Below are 21,266 nucleotides of genomic sequence, written 5' to 3' on the forward strand. Positions count from 1 at the left end.
CGCAGCTGTGACAGGTTCTGTCACTACGAGGTACGTTGTTCACAAACAGAATGAAGCTGCTGGTTGCTGGGTTCCCTATCCCTCCCGCGAGCCCCCTGCGGCCTGCTTTAACGAGCAGGACATGGACACCCCATAAACATTTCTGCGAGCTGCGGTGCTCACACCTGCCCGCGGTGCGGCCTGGCACCAGGGAAGCCACACACGGAAAGGGGACACCATGGGGACAACACGGCCAAAGAGTCACCACAACGATACCTCGGAGCCTTCCTGGCTGCCGCCGGCTTCCCAGAGCTCCCCGAGGGACCAGGGCTGGCACAGCTGGGCCGAAGGACGATTGATTCCACTGCCCGCAGGCGTCTCCAGGGCAGGGACAGCTGGGGATGGGGTGCGAACGCCTAACTGTACGGACTGGGCAAAACAACTAGAACTATCGTCCAACGACATGCTCAGGGCTGCCAGGTCTCCTATCCCTCTGGTGCTGGCAAGTGAGCCTGGATTCCTTCTGGGGTTATCAGGTGCTGAGTACAACTCGCGCAAGCACTCCTGAAACCCCAGGGATCCACGTGGCAAAGGCACTGCGAGCAGACCCTGCACAGCCTCCAGGACACAGGGGCGGCCGAGGGCGAGTGGGTCGCCACCCTGGGGGTCCCGTGCCTTTTCCGCACACCTTCCCCTCTGCTGCTTCACGGCAAGTGTCAAAGGTCAGCGCCGCGGTTCCATTTTACAGATGAGGAAACAGTTTCCGTGCAACGCAGTAGCTCACCTGAGGTCCCGCGACGGGTATTGACCGTACATGAAGGAGCTTTGAACGGATTCAATGCCCAACCAGAACTCCCAAAAAGCTCCCTTCCTGGTTCCCCTCCCTGGGGACTTGCTACGTCAGTGACAGCCTCGGGTCGTGACCCCTGTCCCCACCGGGCCGCCTCTTGCCACTTCTCATGCCCAAAAGGACATCTCCCCTGTCCCGGAATGCAATGTGGCGGCAGGGGGCTCGGAGGCTGCCAGGACCTCCCTCAGCACCCCGGCCCCCTCCCAGCCCTGAGGTCTGACCTGCGCCGCGGGCCGGGCGTTGGCGGCACCGCACACCACTTCTTCCCTCCTGGGCTCAGCAGGCGCTGGGCGTGGGCTGCCCGCGTGGATTCTGAGAGATGCTCTGTCAGCCCCGGCCCTGACCCCAGGCACAGCTGGGTGGGTCTGGGATGAGAGGCCACAGCATGGAGTCCGGGCCCCACATGCTCTCAGCCCCTCCATGACCTCATGGATCTCGGTGGAAGTCTGGGCTGGGCTCCAACCACCCCCATCACAGCCCGCAGGGCCAGGCTGCAGCTTGAATCCCAGAGAGCCACAGAGAAAGTAGGTCCATTAGTGGAACAAAATCCACTGCGGCTGGGGTCTCCTCACCAGCCACCCCCTCCCCTCCCCGGCCTTCTAATGTAGCACCCTGCCTTCGGGAGTCCATCCCCGGCCAGTCGGCCCCCGACCTTGGCCGTCGTGGGAATGTCCTACTGGTCTGGAGAGGTGGAGATTCCTCTGCAGTGACAAGGCTGCAGCCACACGCCAAGCCCTGTGGGAGCTCTGTCCTGAGCGAGCACCCCGGTCCCCAGGAGCAGATGTGGGAGAGGGACAGTCCCATGGGGCTGGGGCCTCTAAGCCAGCTCCCCGTCCACCCTACCCAAGAGCCAACAAATTCCCTTTGCTCTGTCTTCACTGCCTGGAGCACAAAGGCTGTGTGGATGAGCTCCCTCGGCCCCAGGACAGCCCTCCCACGAGGAATCCAGGGTGCGGGCCAGCGGTAGTGGGGCGGATGAGGACTCGAACCCAGGCCGCTATACTGCCCTGGCCATCGGCAGAGCCTCCCAGTGAGCATCACTGCCGCCAGCGAGAGCCGGATTAAATGGGGCCACGAGCCCTGCCCTGGCGATAGCCTGGGAGAGGAAGTGCCGAGCTCGCTGCGGGACGAAGCGTCGGGTCCATTTTTCTGTGCTCCCCGGCCGAGCCCCAGGCTCACGGAAGCACACACTCATTTGCCGGCACCTCCAGACCACGGCAGCCTGGACGCTGAGCAAACTTGCAGGGGAGCTGCCCGGGGAGGCTAGAGCCGGCCACAGGCACCTTTGCACCAGTGAGACATCAGCACTTGTCCTCAAGCCCTGACGTTCAAGGGTCTTTCTTCCTTTCTTTCTTTCTTTTTTAAGATTTCATTTATTTATCTGACAGAGACAGAGATCACAAGCAGGCAGAGAGGCAGGCAGAGGGGGAGGGGGTCAGGTTTCCTGCTGAGCAGAGAGCCCGATGCAGGGCTCCATCCCAGGACCCTGAGATCATGACCTGAGCCGAAGGCAAAGGCTTAACCCACTGAACCACCAGGCGCCCCTCAAGGGTCTTTCTGACTGTTTCCAGCAGAAGAGCCCAAGCCGCTCTGACCAACAGAGTCTGTCCGACTTGCGAACCCGAGCCTGCATCAGCACCCGGGGCCGCACCGGTTCCTGCCCCTCCCCAGCCTGCGGACGTGCGAGTCCGGTTTGTTTTGGGGATCCCACCAGTCTGGTAAAGGGAGGCTGCTCCTGCCATTCAGGGTGGAGACAAGGCCCTCTAGGTCGCGGCAGGACCCATGTGCCATGGGCTGCCTGTCGGGACCCAAACAAGGGGAGCCTCCCGCTTCTGAGCTCCCTGAGCCCAGCGCCCCAGCCGGGGTGACTGACAGAAGCACTGGGACTGGTGCCTCAGCCACAGGCTGCTGCCACCCAGAACGGCCCCTTTGGAAGCCTAACAGCCTCCAGTGAGTACGATTTCCGCCAGACGATTACTTCTCAAAAGCTTGAGGAGGAAATGACCGAAGGCGACCATGGCAGAGGCACCTGAAGATACGAGACGCAGACATGACCGCACGGACCCAACCCCACAGAGCAGCCAGCTGCAGCAAGGCACAGTCCGTCCAGAAAAGAACACACACACCGTCCTGTGCACAGCGTGCGGGGTCCCCAGGCACCCTGCGCAGCGTCGCCGAGTTCACGTTCCTGCAAGTTCCTCCACAGGATCAGGCGCAGCGGTAAACCCTCCCAGAGGCCCCAAGCAGCTGCGTCCAGCCTCCACGACAGCAGAACTGCTCTCTCTGGACGACCGTGCCGGCCAGTCGTCACACAGGCACCAAGCCCATACCGTGTGCCCGGTGCGGCTCTAAGCACCGGGAGCCCATCGGTACGTGGAGACCAGCCCGCAGACAAGTCCCGCTCCGGACGGCAGGGACACGAAGTCAGTGTGCGAGAGCCAAGCCCGGGCAGAACGGGGCTCCTGGCTTCACGTGCCTGGGTCCCTGAGCCAGGACGAGCAGGAGGGCGTCTTGGAGGAAGGGACGTTGCAGCTACAAATGATGAGAAGGACACACGAGCCGCGGCGGAGAAGACGAGCTGGGTGGCTGAAGCCGCCGGTCACTGAGGCTCTCGGGCCAGGTCTGGGCTAAGACAGGGGTGGTAAGCGTTTGGCCACCAGATGGAGTAAGGAAGAATTCCTCCCACCTTTACCTCCAATATCCCCAGTCTGGACCCAAAGCGTCCTGAAACCGAGACACAGGTACGAGGCTCAGAGAGCGTAAGGGGGAGGCACCAGCACTCCAGGAGGGGAGGAAGGCGGTGCGGGAGTCCTGTTCCGTTCTCTCCCACTTGGTTCTCAGACCGCCCTGGCTTAGGAATGACAGCAGCCCCCACCGTAACCCCTGGGACCCTAAGACTGCACAGAGAGGAGAACCTTCCTCACCGATCAGAAAACCTGTGGTCCCAAGAGATGGGGTGGATCCCAGGCACTTCCGGCCCGGCCCCAGGCACCATTATGAACAGCACGTTGTACAATGGAGTAGCTGAAGTCCCAGCTCTAAACGGAGCACCAGAGGGAACTGGAAAATATGGGTGGGGGGGCGGGGGGGTCATACAGCGGGGGGTTCATACAGCGGGGGGGTCATACAGCGGGGGGTCATACAGCGGGGGGGTCATACAGGGAAGGGGGTTGGGAATGACGCTCACGAGCTCCTGGGCCCATCCCTAACTTGCGCGCAGGTGCACGTATCTGACCCTGAACAGCACGCCTAAGACTTTGAGAACTGAACACAGTAGGATTGTCGTCCTGGTCCCAGACCGGCCCCTGGCTGCTGCACGCCCAGCGCGGCGCTGACTCGCATGGCAGAAGCTTTGGAAACCTGCTCTCAGGAGCTGCTATCGGCAGCTCGTGGAGGCTCGTGGGAACTTGCTGCCTAACCCCAACAAGCCCTGATGAAACAAAGCCGGTGGTCTTCTGTGCGATTCAAACAAGACCTTACACTTCACAACATGATATTTAGAATGTCCAGGATACAGATGAAAACTACTCAGCATACAAAGAAACAGGAAAATCCCAACTTACAGCAGCAAAGGCAAGGGTCAGGCCCCCACACCAAGAAGACACAGATGTTAGAATGATCGGAAGGAGAGCCTGGAGCGACGACTGTGGAAAGGCTCCGCAGAGTAAGAGCAAACACTCCTCAGCTGACGGAAAGACAGGAGGTCTGGGAAAGGACGGAGAAACATAAAGAGCCCAAATGACCTTTTAGAGCTCAAAATGTACAATAACCAGAGTGTGAAAGCTTACGGGACGGGCTCAGCCACAGAACTGAGATGGCAGGGGAATGAGTCACTGAATGTGAGGACAGATGAGTAGAAATTAGCCAATCTGAACAACAAAAAGAAAAGGAAACCAAAATTTTAAAACAGAAAAGAACCCACATGAACAAGAACTCAGGGACGTGTGCCAGAAGGTCTCACGCACGTGTCCCAGGCGTCCTGGGAGGAGAGGGAAAAGCACGCGGAACAGAAAAATGCCTGAGATACAGCTGCTGAGAACGTCCCACGCTCGTCAGAAAGCAGACCCACAGACTGAAGCCGCTCCGGGAATCCCGAAAAGGATAAACTCAGAGAAGCCCACGGCTAGATATAATATAATCAAGTGCTCAATGCCAAAGGCACAGTACAGCTTCGCACGCAGCCAGGGAGAAACGGCACGTTACTCCTAGGAAACAGAGAAGCAAAGCCTGACGGACCGGGAAGGAGACACAAATCCACAGCGATATCTAGGGCAGTCAACAGTCCTCTCTTTGGGCAACGAAACACGCAGACCGGAAATCAGCAAGGATGTAAATCGGACCAACACCATCCGGCAGCGGGACCCAGTTCATAAATACCAACAAGAAAACGGACTTTCTTTCCCGGTGCACACGGCACACAAACAGAGACGGCCGCTTCCTGCTCGTAAAACAAACCTGGACAAACCGTGCACGGTATGTCCTCCGCTAATAATAAAATGCAACTGGAGAGCAATCAGACGGTAACAGGAAAATGACCCAAACATGGAAACCGGCACACACCGAGGCGACCCGCGGGCCACAGAGGAGCTCGCCGGAGAAACAGAACAGGGCGTTGACTGGATGAGGACGACGGCACGAAGAGACGGCGCCGTGCGGTCCTGCTCGAGCGATGCGGGGTGGGGGTGCTGCACCCCTCCGGCGCGGGCGTTACTGCAGAGAGGGCTTACACCGAGGTCTAAGTCCCGTCGTTAGAAACTAGAAAAAGAGGAACAAAATAGATTCAAAAGAAAGCAGAAGACAAAGAATAAAGAACAGAAATCTGTGAAATTGAAGAGAAAAATAATAGGGAAAAATCAATAAAATGAAAATCTGGCTTCTCAAAATGAAATTTACAAAAACTCTAGCGGGAGTGACAAGAAAACCCAGAGAGGAGACACGAATTCTTACTGTTGCCTACGAATGAGCTAAAGGGAGAGTGTGAGGGCTTCTGAAGGACACTGGGCAGCCGGGACAGGGGGGCTGACGTCACAGTCTTTATTTTGATCGCGGTGTTGGTTTGGTGGATGGAGACGTCACGGCAAAACAGCAGATCGTATGACTTACACGTATGCAGTTCATTACGCGTCAGCTGTCCTCAGACTCTACGTTTTTATTAAGTCCCACTTAGTTACCAGGCAGTGACCTTAGTGTCAGGCTACAGCACGGCGGCTCGGCCCCTCCACACGTGTCCCGCGGCTCCTCAAGACTCGCGCTCCTCCGGCCCATCCCCCGCTTCCCCCGGCCCTTGTCCTCCCCCCGGGGACCGGCCGTGTCCGCTGCAGTTGAGAGTCTGCTTCTTGCTTTGTCTCTCTCTCTCTTTCCCTCTTTTTCCTCCTCTGCTCACTTGTTTTGTTTCTTAAATGCCGCACGCAAGCGAGAGCACACGGCATGTGTCCTTCTCCGCTTAGTGCACGTAGCGCCGGCCACGACGCTGCAAATGCTGAGACGTTTTTTTAAATTCAGTGAGCATGAAAACAAATAACCTAATTAAAAACGAGTAAGAAGACGTCCACCATACTTCACCAAAGACGGTACGTGGATGACGGGCACACGGTGAGACGTCCAAGCTCGTCAGCCACTGGGAATACGCGACTCGAGCCTGTGACGAGGAGGCGGCAGACTCCCACGGGAACCGTTAAAACGGACACCACGGACAGTGCGGGCACTGGTGAGGCTGTGGAGACGCGGGAGCTCCGGCGCGCCGCGGGCGGGAGAGTGAGGTGGGGCGGCCACACTGGAAAACCGCGGTGTCGGGACAACTGAAGCGCTCCCCGACCTGGATGGCGCAGCCGTCCCACTGAGAAACTGAGGCACACATTCCTGCAGAAATCCACACGCAGACGCCCACCGGCGCTTTATTCACCACCAGCATGAACTGGAACAACCCACGTACCCGCCAGCGGCTGCTCCGACCAAGTCCGGGTGCCCCAACCACGGAGCACTGCCCGGAGGGGGAGGCCCAGACCACGGACACACACGACACGTCGATGAGCTCCCCGAGGCGGTGTGGAGTGCTCAGCGAAAGCAGTCATGCGCTGGCGGCCACACTGACGGGACGCTGACCCGGAGCTGATCAGGAGTCTGCGGGGGCTGCCGGCGGGCGAGGGAAGGCGAGACAGCGCAGGGGTCGCGTGGGGAGAATTGTGGAGCGGCACGACTCTTCCCCGTCTGGACACTGAAGACACAGACACGAGGCCACACATGTGGAACAGTCACAGGAGCATACAAGAAGAAAATCCACTTAGTGTACATTATTTTTTTATTAATTTATCAAAATTGTTAATTTTTTAAATAAGGTAGGACAAGCCATCAGTGTCAGAGCTCTGTAGCCTCCACCCTTGACCCTGTGCTGATGAAGAAGAGCGTCCCCCAGACCATGTGACTCCAACCCAGAGCAGCAAGACCTTGACTCTGCCTCCGTCCAGTGGAGAGGGAGACACCCTCCCAGGGCAAGACACAGGAAATTCCTATTTGCTGGAAATTGCATAACTATAATTCTCCTGCTCAGCCAATTTAGTCCCGAACCTCGAATGAGGTAATAATTATAGAGCCTGAGGAATCTTAACAGCGTGGAGGAGAAACCCAAGCAAAGCCAGCGAGGGAGATGTTCTTCCAGAAATGGGAAATCTGAGCCTGACCGGAGGGCTCGTGGTCGCTCTCCCCCGGAGGCGGGGAGTTCTCGGCCAGGGCACTGTCCGCTCCCCGGAGGCGGGCCCCGAGCCACCCAGCCTGCGCAGACATGTGCTGCCGAGGCGGACGCTGTGGGTAAGATCCGCAACGGGCCGTCTCTCATTGGGCAGCCCCGCCATTGTGGGGGGGACGGTTCGCAACTAGTTGCCACACTCTGTGGGACACGGTGGCTCCTCCCAGCCATGGTGACAGCTGAAACACCCAGCCCCATGCATGTCCAAACACCACTTGGGGTGCCGCCACCTCCGGCTAGCCACTGCTCCAGTGGTCAGAAGAGAAAGTGACGTCTAGCTGGAAGCAACTGCTCCCTTCGTCCTGATGTGGCCGAGCAACCCCACGTCCGCGGGCACAACGCAATTTCACACAAGGAGCTGGAAACCATTAATCTACGAGCATCCTCAGGAGTTGTGTCCGTCTGTAAGAAAGGATCTGGGTTCTGACCGAGACTCCCCTTCCCTTTCTCGGTGCCCTTTGTGGAGTGGTCTGTAACCATGAGACTCCACCACGTGGAACCTAGTAGGCTACACATGGGCCTTAACACCCATGGTCCACACCACCAGCAAGGTAGCCTAAGGAGTGCCCCAGATGTGGAAACACAAAACCTAAGCCCAAGTGTGAACCTCAGCACCTTACCTCTCTGACCCTGTTTCCTCAAGTGTGAAACGGGGGTGGTGGGTCAAGCTCTTTCTCATGTCACACACTGTTTTGCACATTCTGTTCCCTCCTCTGGGACTGTTCCTTCCAGGCTGTCCCACGGCTGGTTCCTCCCTGTCCCAGAAGTTTTCTTGCAAGTGCTGTCTCCTCAGAGACGCCTTTTCCAACCAAGGCAAGCCCCTCCCCGGTCGGCTCCCACTAGGCATCTGGCGCTCCCAAGCCGGCACCGTCTCCTTCCTGACTGTCCTCCCGCTCCAGAAGAGAATGCAGCCCCATGAGGTCCAGCCTCGTGGCCCCACCTGTGCTCCATACACCAGGGCTTGCTCACGGCATTCTGGCTGGAGGAAGGCCTAGTCCCTAACCTCTGGGCTGCTTCAAGGACCAGTGGAAAGCCAGCGTGACCAAATCCTGCACCTCAGAGCCGGCCTCCTCACCGGGTACACCTTGGAGATCCCCAACCACACCCTCCCTTGGAAACCAAGAGCAGGAGTTTGGTGTCAAAGCCTCCGACCGTAAGATTCAGAATGCTGCATTCTGCCAGCTTGGCAGAGCACAGTCTTGCTAGGAAATAAAAAAAGATAACGTTGCGACAAAATGCAGAACCAGTAAGAGTCCCAGTTCATCAGCCAGACCAGGGCCCTCCCTCCCTCCAGGCCGGTTACAGCCCCCAAACACTCGGGAACCAGGTCTCCTCGCTCTCCGTACGGGCACCAAGCCCAGGGCTCCCGTGCTGGAGCCTGGACACGCGGCTTAGCACCCAAAATGAAACCGAGCCTCTCCATGGTGTCTCAACATCCACCCGCCCAAGAGTGACCGCCCGGCCAGCATTCGTACTGTGACAGCAGAGTCCCGCTCCCAACAGCTAGACCCCCCGCTGCTACACTACCAGTGCCTCGACAAGCCCGGCGGGTAAAGTGGAGAGGATACGCACTGCATACACGGCTAAGAAGAGACTTACAGCAGCACCCAGTATACAGCAGGCAGTCAATAAATGTTACTTACAACCAGTATTTCTCACCGGGGGGCTTTGAACAAGCCGTCCCACCTTTCGAGCCTCATTTCACAGTCTGCACGTTGCCTGCAAGGGTGCAGAGACAGTTCAGTTAGGTCACGCCTGAGGACGGGGTGGTTCCCCAGCGGTGAGCGTCTGGCTCTCCCTTTGCAGACCTGAGGGGAATTAGAGAGAGGCTAATGAGATTTTAAAGGCATTTCTTTTTTTTTAGCAAAAGCTATTAAAGTGGGACCTCTCTCCAACTTTTAATCAGAACTAGGAACCAAGTTCTAAGGAAATGTGGGTGGGGGGAGTGTGCTATTATAGTCATTGCCATGGGTGTATTGGAACAGCAAGATGAAGTGGTGGCGAAGGGTGCAGGTTCCAGGCCAGCTGGAGTAGGGGGAGGTGGGGCTGGAGATCTAGGGAGTCTAGCCGCAGAGCACCAGAGCTGGCCCACATGGCATCCCTGTGCAAATCTGTAAAAGACATGTCATTCCAAATAAAATCTTTAAAAAAAAAAAAAAAAAAAAAAAAGGGATGCCTGGGTGGCTCAGCTGGTTAAACGGCTGCCTTCGGCTCAGGTCATGATCCCAGCGTCCTGGGATCGAGTCCCACATCGGGCTCCTTGCTCAGCAGGGAGCCTGCTTCTCCCTCTGCTTCTGCCTGCCATTCTGTCTGCCTGTGCTTGCTCTCTCTCCCTCTCTCTCTGATAAATAAATAAAATCTTTTAAAAAAAAAAAAAAAGACATGTCATTCCACAAACCACTTTACTGATACCTTATAAATATATAAATATTATTAAATTTATAAAATATACAAATTTCCATTTACTATTATGTGAATGGTGCCTAGGATTGTGCAGTACACAACCTGTACAATTGTATTCAGCAACCCAAGGAGCTCAGACACCCATTAAAGCTTGAGGAAATCAACTGAGCACAGATACATGGATTTAAAATGGTTGCAAAATAGAGCATGCGAAAGGATCTCAGGAGATATGGAACCCTTCTACATTGCTGGTGGGAATGTAAAACGACTCAGTTACTACCAAGAAGTTTGGCAGTACCTCAAAAAGTTAAACACAGAAGTACCATATAACCCAGCAATCCACTTCAGTGGATTTTGACTGGATCCACTCCAGTCAAAAAAGAACTGAAACAAAAAGTTATATATGAACGGTTCACAGGAGCATTATTCACAGTAGCTGAAAGGTGGCAACAGACCAAGTGTCCATTAGCAGAAAAATGGACACATAAGATGTGGTTTATCTACACAAGGGAGCATTGGTCAGTCATAGAAAGGAATGAAGTATTGACCCATGCTACAATGCAGATGAACCGAAAGAACATTTTGCCAAGTGACAGAAGCTGGTCACAAATAACCACATGATTCCATTTATATAAAATGTCCATAATGAGTAAATCCAAAGAGACAGAAAGCAGACCAGTGATTGCCAGAGCCTTGGGAGAGGAGGCAGAGTGACTGCTTAAATGTTACTGGGTCTCCTTTTGGGGTGACAAAAATGTTCTGGGACTACACAGAGGTGACAGATGCATAACACTGTGAACATACTAGATCTCAATAAACTGAATAATTCAAAGGGGTTAATTTGGGTTATATGAATGTTGTTACCTCAATTTTTAAAATACCTCCACAGTTATTCTTAGGAAAAACCAATGATGACAGAGAATGACACATGGACCAGGTGCCCACCCCTTACACTGGGAGGATATATAGACTCTGGCAGGAACTTAGACTCCCCTATGGGGTAACAGAAACATGCAGAGGAAACTAACCCTCCAAGCCCAGAGTCTTAAGTCAGATGTGACTGAGTTCCTTGGAATTGGCAGACTGGATCCTTCTGCACTCAGGAGAAATGGAACCTCAAGAAATAAGTTTGATTATACAGAAGAAATAAGGAAAGGCACAGTTGTGCACACCTCACTTCTTAATTGTGAAAGACATTATCTGTACCTAGACTCGGATCCTGTTCTTATTAGCACTGTATGGACAACAACACCAAGGCCTGGGAAGGACAAACCACGTGTCCAGAGGACACAACTAAAACCTAATATAGAAATCTGACCAGCCTAATTTCAGAACCCCAACCCACTCCCACGATCCCCTCCCATAGCCCAGGACATCACTGGGCTAAATACGATGCATGCTTGTGAGAATACGCAAAACTTAATTCATGGAGATGATAGTGATGGTGGTGATGGCGATGATGATGGTGGCGACGGTGATGATGATGGCGATGGCAGTCGTGGTGATGATGATGGTGATGGTGGGGATGATGGCGACGGGGCTGGTGGGAATGATGGGGATGCTGATTTTAACAATGACGGTGATGGTGACTGTCTTGGCCAGTTTGGGCTGCTGTAACAAAATATCACAGACTGGGTAGCTGAAACAGCACTTATTCCTCACGGTTCTGGAGGCAAGGAAATCCAAGATCAGAGTGCGAGCATGGTCAGGTTATTGGTAAGTGCCCTCTTCCTGGCCTGCAGATGGCTGCCCTCCTGTGTCCTCACTGGGTGGTTTCTTTATCTTTGAAGGACACTGATCCCTGTACGGTGGTCTCACACTCATAACCTCATCCAACCCTAATTAATTCCCACCTCCTAAAAGCATCACACTGCAGATTTGGCCTTCAGCATACAAATCTGGGGACGGGGACACAAACACTGAGCCCGTAACAGTGATGATGATGGTGATCATGGCAATGATCACAGAGAGGGGAACGGGGTGTGCATCAAAGGGCGGCTTTAATGATTTGCTCCAGAAAAATGTTTAAAACCCTTCATATAATTTCTGGCATGTGGTAAAACCCTCTGTGAATGCCAGCTATTGTGACTTTTTTGCTATTGTTATAAAGTTCTATATTTAAATCTGACTTGAAAGCATCCCTCGGTCTGCAATGTCTATTAATCAAGATTCGTCAGGTTACAGATCGCAAAGGCCCACTTCCAGCTGGTGCACACCCACGGGGGAATTAACTGTTGGTCCTGCCTACGGGAAACTCCCTGCTGTGGTTCATACAGACCGAAGGCTCAGCCAGTATCTCCAGGTCCCGAGCTCTCTCTCCGCCTCCGCTACCTGTCACTGCTCCAGCTGAATTTCGGGTAGGGTCTCGCAGGAAGGTGTTCAAATCCTCGTGTTTGGCAATCCCAGACAAAGGGGCATCTCTTTCACCGTGCCCGGTGGAAGATCCTCATCAAGGGCTCTCACTGGACTCGCTGGGTCACAGGACACCTCGAAATTAGTCACTGTCCGGGGCGCCTGGGTGGCTCAGTGGGTTAAGCCGCTGCCTTCGGCTCAGGTCATGATCTCAGGGTCCTGGGATCGAGTCCCACGTCGGGCTCTCTGCTCCGCGGGGAGCCTGCTTCCTCCTCTCTCTCTGCCTGCCTCTCTGCCTGCTTGTGATCTTTGTCTGTCAAATAAATAAATAAAATCTTTAAAAAAAAAAAAAAAGAAATTAGTCACTGTCCAAGGATGGACTTGGGTCTTGTGCCACCGGAAAAAGGCGAACTGGCAGGGACAAGGAGGTGATGTCTTGAGGAGTGAAGGAGACGTGGATGCAGAAGTGGGCAAAATCGGCAGATGAGCCCTGTGTGCCCCAGAATTTGGGAGGTCCAGGTGTGGAGCAGCCTCCTGGGTCGGGGAAAACATCTATTCGTTAGTATTTCCCTGCAATTCAGCAGGCGAGCTGACTGCGCTCCCAGGCTGCCCGTGTCCTGCAGGAGACCGAGTCAGAGCTGTCCCAACTGCACAGAGAGAGGCTGGGGTCTCTGCACCCTTGGGCGAGAGAAGACACCCCCTCCTCGGCTCTCCCATCCCAAGAAGGGGTTAACAGTGACAGGGAGGACTGCCAGTCCGGCAGCCCGAGGGGAGGGAGCCCACCCACAGGCTTCCTGCAGGGGAGGGAAAGACTGGGTGGCCCGCAGGCAAGGTACGCTGGGTGGGTCCGCTTACTAAGAAGGGCCCAGAGCCAGCGAGCCGTGGGGTCAGAGTTTGGCCCCCAAGGGCCACTGGGTTGAGTTCATTCTTCTCAACTGATATCATGAGGCATCTTCTGGAGGAGGAAGCGGATGAGTTCCCAGGTCATCTGTAAGATGATCTGGAGTGTTTCAGGGATCAGGCCGACGAGAGGAGGTGCAGGATTCAAAGTGAGAGCATGCGAGCGCGGGTCGCGAGTGTGTGTATGTGTTGGAGTGTGCGTGTGAACGCGTAAGGCGTGCGATGGGCAAACGAGTGGGGGTGAGAGTGTGTGATGGTGCGTGTGTGTACTGACGTGGGAGCGTGTAAGCTTGCGCTGCCGTGCGGGGTGCGGGGTGAGCGGCATGAGCAGGAGGAAGAAGACTGCAGACCCTTCGCGTGATCTCAGCAGCTCACCCTCTAGAAGCCGGCGCCACCATGGCGGGGAGTGCAGCGTGGCGGGGAGTGCGGCGTGGCGGGGAGCCCGGTCCTGGGCGGGCCCTGCCTCCACCCTCGGGAGCTGCGTCGGGGAGGCAGGGACTCGCACCTGCCGTGTTCAGAGGCGGGGAATGAGGCTTGGAAAAACCGACCAGCACGCTCAGTGTGCATGTCTGTGACTCAAACCCGAACATGCCTAATTCCAAAACCGCGGCCTCCCCCAGGAGCCTGTGGCCTCCCCATCCCTGACAAACGGCCATTCTGGGACTCCTTCTCCAGGAATAGGAAACTCCCTGAATCTGGGGAAACAACCCTCCGTGCCAAACTGAGGGCCCCGGGGCTAGATATGCCCCCCACGCTGGCCATCGTCTTATTTAGCAAAACGATGGAATTCACTGTCTTCGGGCAGTTTGTCATAGTCTCACGGACCCTATCTCCTCGGCCCCCAGATTCTGACCACTTGTGCCACCTGCCCGGCCACTCCAGGCCTTTGGGTTTGGGCCAATCTCACTTCCCGGTGTGAGACGGCTCTTGTCCAGGTCGCCTGGAGCTGAGCCCTCCTCTCCGCGGCTCCACCCTCTGGCCCCTGACATGGCCTGACCCGCTTCCCGTGACCGTGACCGCGGTGACAGTGAGGAAGGCAGCCACCACGGTGGTGATGACGGTGAAGAGGAGGAGGGGCCGGATGTCAAGGGAAAGGCCCCGAGGCCCTTTGTTAAAATGGCTCAGGCGGGCTTTTCAGGACGCCTCGGGGGGCTCAGGCGGTGAGGCCTCTGCCTTCGCTCAGGTCATGATCCCGGGGTCCTGGGCTCAAGTCCCACATCAGGCCCCTGCTCAGCGGGAAGCCTGCTTCCCCCTCTGCCCCTCCCCCGGCTGGTGGTCTCGTGCTCTCTCTCACACAAAAATAAATAAATATGTGCTTTAAGAACATATTTACAGGCAGAGTTTCCAGGACTATCCCGGTGGGCACAGGGCTCACTGCAATGGGGTTCCTGGGGTGCAGAGATGGGGCATCACGCTGAACTCAGCACGGAAAAGAGAATTTATAGCCAAGGAGCAGGTAGGTCAGCGGATGGGAAAGCCACAGGAGGGAACATCGGGGTGGGGTGGTTCTGGCTAGACTGGCCTGACAGGATGTGCACAGAAGGCAGGCCAGGAGGTCGGGCCCCGTCGCCTCCTGGGGATGGTGGGGCTGAGGCATTTGGTCATCTATCGGAGATGACCAGATGCCCAGGGTGGGGGATACTGACTTAACTGACTTAGCAGGGTTTGTGCTAAAACTGGGCTCTTGAGGACATGCCCAAGGACAGAGCCTCATTGGAAAAGAGCTCAGGGTTTGGTCAAGGAGGGAGTGGCTAAGTGACAGGCCCCAAGTCCCATGGCTAGAGAACCCTGTGACCTACCCCGTCCACGCCCGCCATCCTACAGCCCTCAGGTCTAATCCAAGACAAAGATGACCTTGGGTTGTGCCTTGATTTCAGACAGAAAGGCACAGTTCCAACCTTTGATTTCAGTTAGATAGGCACAGTTCCAACCTCTGAAACCACGCACAGGCTCCTCTTCCACACCTTCACACGATTCCCATGGTCCTTGGTACCCCTGGGAAGTGATCACCCAGAATGAAATTCTATTCTGGGCTCCAGCGGTGGGGAGTGCGTCTACCATCTGCCCCTCCAGGCCTGAGCCAGCTGCACAGAGCTGCCTGGTGCAAGCCGCAGGGGCCTGGGCACAGAGGCCAATGCGGACGCTCTGATGGGCCATCTCCACTGCAAGCAGCCCACAGACTGGCCCATGCTTTGGGACACCACATCCAAGTCTGACTTCTGCTTCCACCCAACCCTGCTCAACTCTGTGTTGGTGTCTAGTTTCAGAAAGCCCAACCTGGGACAGATGCAGTTGAGAACTTTGCTTCGCCTGTCATACAATCTCAAGACCAGGGGTCATGGGCACATCTCCTAGACCCCAGGAGCTACAACTGAGGCCCTCAGTTCTCTGGGTCAGAGCAGTGGGGCTGAGGACGGAGGCAAGAGGGAGGAAAGAGCCTCGGACGCCCCACCGCCATCCTGGATGGACACGCTGTGCGAAACCAGAGTTGACCGTTGCTTTCCTCAACAGAAAAGAAAAGCCTTAAAGACCAGAAAAAGACATCAACATGGAGGTCTTTAGCCTGTGCCTGGCAACCAGTCAGCCTGCAGCATGTCTCAGCTCCGTGTGTCCCTCAGGAGGGGCGCTCCACACTTACTTCCAGGGCTCAACAAAAACAAATCGGACTCGGGCCTCGTATCTACGAAGTTCCACTGAGAATGATTGTGTTCTCACACAGACAGCTCTTTCTGCAGGCTGGGGGTGGGGAGACCAGTCCTCTGTTGTGGGACTTGACTTCCAAGTCCAGGCTGCTGCTGTATCAACAAATCCAACCTCGTTCTGCAGTGACAAGACCCTCACCCGTCCTACTTCATTAACCGGCTCCCCGGAGACTTGGCACAAAAGACCTTTAGATTCAACACTCTCTGGCGAAGGAGAAAAACACCCTGAACCCCTGGTGGCTCTCGGGCCCCATGTCCTCTGCGGAGGATGGACGGCAGACACTGTCACTCACATACAGGAGTTTCAGACAGAAAGAGTTCCAAGCCTCTGGGGACAGGGGGACGGGGTAGAGGGGAAGGTACAGCCCGGAACAGGTAAGAGTCACTGGAGAGATAGGATGCAGTCCTGGGGGCGCTGGACCATGCTTCCCTTATTCCAAGGAGAGAACCATCTGCACCAACATTCCACGTATGACCCAGTGGCCCACACTGGGCGTCTCCTTGGGCCAGTGTGCTGGCTGTTAGGGAGGGCACTTCGGTGCCCCAGAACTGAAATCTATCAGGAGTCTGCACCGGCAGGCGGGTGCGTGCACACGTGCACAGAAACACACCCAGACACACGCATCCAACTCACGCCTCACCTTCCCCTTGCTGTCAGCCCGAGAGGGTGCGTGGAGAGGTGACGTTCAAGGTTGGAGCGTGACAGAATGCAAGGAGCAAGCATCTTAAAACAGCACGGAGAGCGTCTGGACACTGACTGGAGCCACCTGTGTGGCCAGCAACAGCGAGGGCCGCAGAGCCCGGGGAGGCTGGGACCCTATGGGCTCTGTTCTGAGGCCGGGACAGACGCCAGCGCTCCTTCTGACTTTACAGCTTTTTCTTGGCCTGTGCGGGCGAGAGGCTGATGAAGCCCGGCCCGCACTGGCTGTGGAGCAGTCTGCCAGAATGTGGCGCAGGACGGGGCTGGAACGCTCTGTCGGGCCACCTCCAAGACCCAGGGGCCCCCGAGGTTCTTCTCCACTCTCCCGCCCCCGTGCCAGAAGCCAGGCCCAGGCCAGGAAGCAGAGCAGCACCAACAAGCCTCAGCCTTCCTCCAGTTAACGAACCCCCCAGAGCAGGACGGAAAGACACTCGGTCCCTCCAAACCCATTGCTTCCTGCCCTGGTGTCTTAGGTAAAACCGAGTAAGCCCCGGGCATTGAGTTTCACTGGGCAAGTCACTGTGTGGTCTGTTCTGAGAGCCAAGACTTTCCAACCATACATTTCAACGGCGGTTACTCAAGTTTGGGTAAGAAAACACTTACCCAATTTCCGAGCAGACGGTGAACCGCGGGGCCTGTAACAGATACGGAGGAGCCGAGTGCGCGTTTCCCGGCAGCGCTCGGCTCCGGGGCCCAGAGCACACGTCTGCGGGGATGCAGGACACGGCGTGCCTGCCAGTTAGCCTCTGGGCCCCTCCGTGGGAGACGGGGCAAATTTCCCCGTGTGCGTTAGGGAGGTGCGTTTCACACGGTGCCCACTCCCCTGCTGCAGGGGTCGGGCCCGCGGGAGAAAGCCGGAATGTGGACTGGAAGAGGAAAATACTCTGTTAATGAGGAGCCAGAAAAGACTGGAAATGCCAGAGCTGGAAGGGGCTTGGAGAGGGGCGGACACGCGTCTCAGGGCCTCGGTGGCCTTGCCCATAAAGTGAGGGAGCGGGGGTGGAGGGAGGGGACTGAGGCCGGCCGCTCAGGGCCACCCAAGGTGTTAGTGGCTCAGCTGGGCCCAGACCCCTGACCCCAGTCCAGGGCTCTTTCCGCCGCGGCATGCTCCAGTCCACGATGGGCCGGGAGGAGCAGGAGGCAGGAGGCAGCATCCCTACACGTATTCGTTCCGTTACCCCCAGGAGGGAACGCCCCAGGCCAGCGGATCCTCTGACCTTCCTCTCCCACAAACCCTCCGAGATGGGTAGGACCCCCTGAGCCATGCCGTTCCGCAGTGTGCTGAGCCTTTCCACGCTGTGGGGCGGGGGCCCACGGCATTCCCTGGGTGCCGTGGGGCGGGGGCCCACGGCATTCCCTGGGTGCCCCGCCCCCCTTTCCAGCCAGCGGTGCGCCACTCCTGCGCTGGACCTCAGGGACACAGAGAGGACCAAGGCACGATCTGCACCCAAGACAAGTCCCAATCCCGATGGGGAGGCAGATGCTGAGCAAAGAATGAGAATGTGGAGGGATAAGCTGGACAGTGGCCCTTGCCCTCCCGCAGACCAGCGGCTCCCGACGGTGGAACGAGATGCCGTCTCTCCGCAGACGACGGACAGCGACGCACACCGCTGGTAGCGGGAGGCTGCTTGTTGATGAACGGACTGGTTGCTCGGCGGAGCCACTAATTATTAGTTGGTTGTTTCTGGATGGATGGATGGTTGTTCACTAGTGGGCTGATTACTTGTTTGGTTGGATGGATAGTTGATTAACTACTTGTTGTCTGGTGGATTTTTTTTTTAAAGATTTCATTTACTTATTTGACAGACAGAGATCACAAGTAGATAGAGAGGCAGGCAGAGAGAGAGGAGGAAGCAGGCTCCCCGCCGAGCAGTGAGACCAATGTGGGGCTCGATCCCAGGACCCTGAGATCATGACCTGAGCCGAAGGCAGAGGCTTAACCCACTGAGTCACCCAGGCGCCCCTGTCTGGTTGATATTGGTTAGCTGAGTAGTCAGGAATCACGGCTAGCTGGCTAATTAGATGGATGGGTGGATGGCTAGATGATTAACTAGTTATTAGTTGGTTGTTAGTGGTTGTGTGGAAGGTTGTTCATTAGCTGGTTGGTTGGTTAGTTGATTGATTAAAAACAAAAACCAGTGCGTCCCTTTGGGATGTCCTAAAGGGAACGTGGCCTTTAGGGTCAGAGAGCATGGATCTCACTCCCAAGTCTTGCACTTCTAAACTTGGTGACCCACAAAAGTCCCTTCTCAATGACATTTCCAAAACATAATGGCATATCCTTTGTAGCTAACATGTGTGAAGTGACTAGTACTGGGAACCTAGCAGATGAAAGTTATTATCACTATAATTATTCACTGAAGAATTGAAGGATTAGCTGATGTAACTTGTAAGGCGTCTTTCCTACAGCCCCCAACATGACGACACCCTGATGCTTTGCTCACTGTCCCAGAGGCGCAGCCTATGGGATGAATGCTGAGCTTGTGTGAAGAGCCCAAAAAGCAGCTTACCGTAACTACTGCAGAATAAAAGCCAATCTGTAACTTGCAAAGTACACAGAACCCTTGAAGGAGTTTCAAATCCCAGGCTCCGAGGCTCCCCTCCACTGGCCATGTGGGATTAAAAGCCAGTCCCCACACAAGCCCCCACTGGAAAGGAGGTTCCCCAGTCACCAACACATGACTTACAAGCATCTAAAACACCTCATACTTGGCAATGCATATTCACATCTATTACATTATGCGCCCTTCGGTATAGTCTTGGAAGGTAGTCAAAGCTCAATCAGTCTCCCCCATCTACAGATGAGGAAACTGAGGCTCAGGCAGTGGGGTTCCCCAAACCAGTCACAGGACAGAGCCCAGAAGTCCAAGGCCTTTTCTCTAATAGGGCACGTGTTTAAAATCGTGGGACACATATGGGGACTAAGCAGGAATCCTTGGTCCCAAGGAATCTCCAAGGCTGATGTTCCACAGTCTGGAATTCAAGCCAGGTGCTTTTGTCAACATGTTTTCCAAGGACAAACCACTACTCAAACACACAAATGTTCTAAATTAGCATTTTTAAAAATTTCCCATGAAAATCACAAAGAGTTAGAAATTTAAAAAAATAAACCCTGAATATTAACAATGAGTCACGGGCGCCTGGGTGGCTCAGTGGTTTAAGCCGCTGCCTTCGGCTCAGGTCATGATCTCAGGGTCCTGGGATCGAGTCCCGCATCGGGCTCTCTGCTCAGCAGGGAGCCTGCTTCCCTCTCTCTCTGCCTGCCTCTCCATCTACTTGTGATTTCTCTCTGTAAAAAAAAAAAAAAAAATCTTAAAAAAAAAAAAAAAAAAAAAAAAAAAACAATGAGTCAAATATCACACAACCCTACAAAGCACCAGGGTAACCAGATGCCAGCTCAAGGGGAACAGGCTCCCGGCACGAGTGACAGGGAAGCCCTGTTCGACCTTCTCTCTCCAGGATTCCGAGAAGCGGGCGCGGCTCTCTTTCCTATCCGGCTCCAAGCTCTTGTTTGCACTGACGTTTTTTATTTATGCATCATCTCCTCAGCCCACACTAGACCAGCCCTGTTCTGCTAGCCTAGATGAGACCCAGCAGATGAGACCCAGTGAGGAAGAAAGCCAGGAAATCAGAAGAGAGAGCCGAAAGCTCACAAAGAATGCTAAGAAGTGGAAACCAAGGGAGCTCAGAGACACAGAAGCTAGAATGAGCAGCTCCATCAAATACTTAATAATGTCCCTAAAGAACACAGAGGAAGACAGAGAAGTACTTTTACATAAAATAACACCTAAAATGTTTCCAAAATCAAACAAGGACACATATTCAGACTGAAAAAGTCTACCAACTTGCAAGCAGCTGGGAATGAATAGATGAGTGGACGGACGGACGGCCGCAGGAAGGAAGGAAGGAAGGAAGGGTCTTCTCACGGTAGACTTGAGTAATGACGTATCTATGAAAACATTCCCTTAGTTTAAAATCAACTTACAGCTAACTTACCTGCTGCCAAGTGCATCTCCCAGAGGGCAGAAAGAAACCTAATGCCCTGAAAACCACGCTGGGAGATTCAGCAATGTACGAATCCATTACATCACATTATAAAGTAACAAAGATGAAATCCCTACCTCATCTCATAGGCAAAAGTAAACTCCAGATGTACTAATAGCTAAATATGAAAGTGAAATACTAAAATGTTTAGGGTAAAACATAGGAAAAGAGCTTTATGAATTTCGAGAAGGATTTCTTACCAACAGGTAAAGACACAAATCATAAAGGAACAATTCTAAATTTGGGGATGCTGGGGAAGGTGCAAGCCTGAGTCCCAATGAACAGCTCATTAATGGTGGGATTTCAGTGATAAGCAAATACCTAGGAGTTTCTGAGTTCCTTCAAATCATCCTGGAATGGTCTGCCTTGGTGGTATAGTGGTGAGCATAGCTACCTTCCAAATCATCCTGGAAGACAACCATCTAGTCAGTCAAAGCATCCAAAAAAGCAAAGAAGGCTTCCTCATCACCATCATCACTGTAATCATCACCATCACCACCATCATCACCACCACCATCACCACCATCACCACTGCCACCATCACCATCACCATCATCACCACCATCATTATCACCATCACCACCATTACCACCA

The 21,266-nt window shown here is 54.8% G+C and overlaps 1 protein-coding gene across 1 annotated transcript in view; it reads right to left on the minus strand.

Annotated features, from left to right (window-relative positions):
* Nucleotides 1-21,266, minus strand: part of LOC132004977 (uncharacterized) — a 168,628-nt gene that overhangs the window by 140,838 nt on the left and 6,524 nt on the right. Inside the window, exon 2 of the mRNA XM_059381639.1 lies at nt 9,231-9,290. Coding sequence (XP_059237622.1) covers nt 9,231-9,271 — 41 coding nt within the window. The 5' untranslated portion in view covers nt 9,272-9,290. The remainder of the gene's footprint in view (nt 1-9,230; nt 9,291-21,266) is intronic.

This window comes from Mustela nigripes, chromosome 17 (genome assembly GCF_022355385.1).
Source record: "Mustela nigripes isolate SB6536 chromosome 17, MUSNIG.SB6536, whole genome shotgun sequence".
NCBI lineage: Eukaryota > Metazoa > Chordata > Mammalia > Carnivora > Mustelidae > Mustela > Mustela nigripes.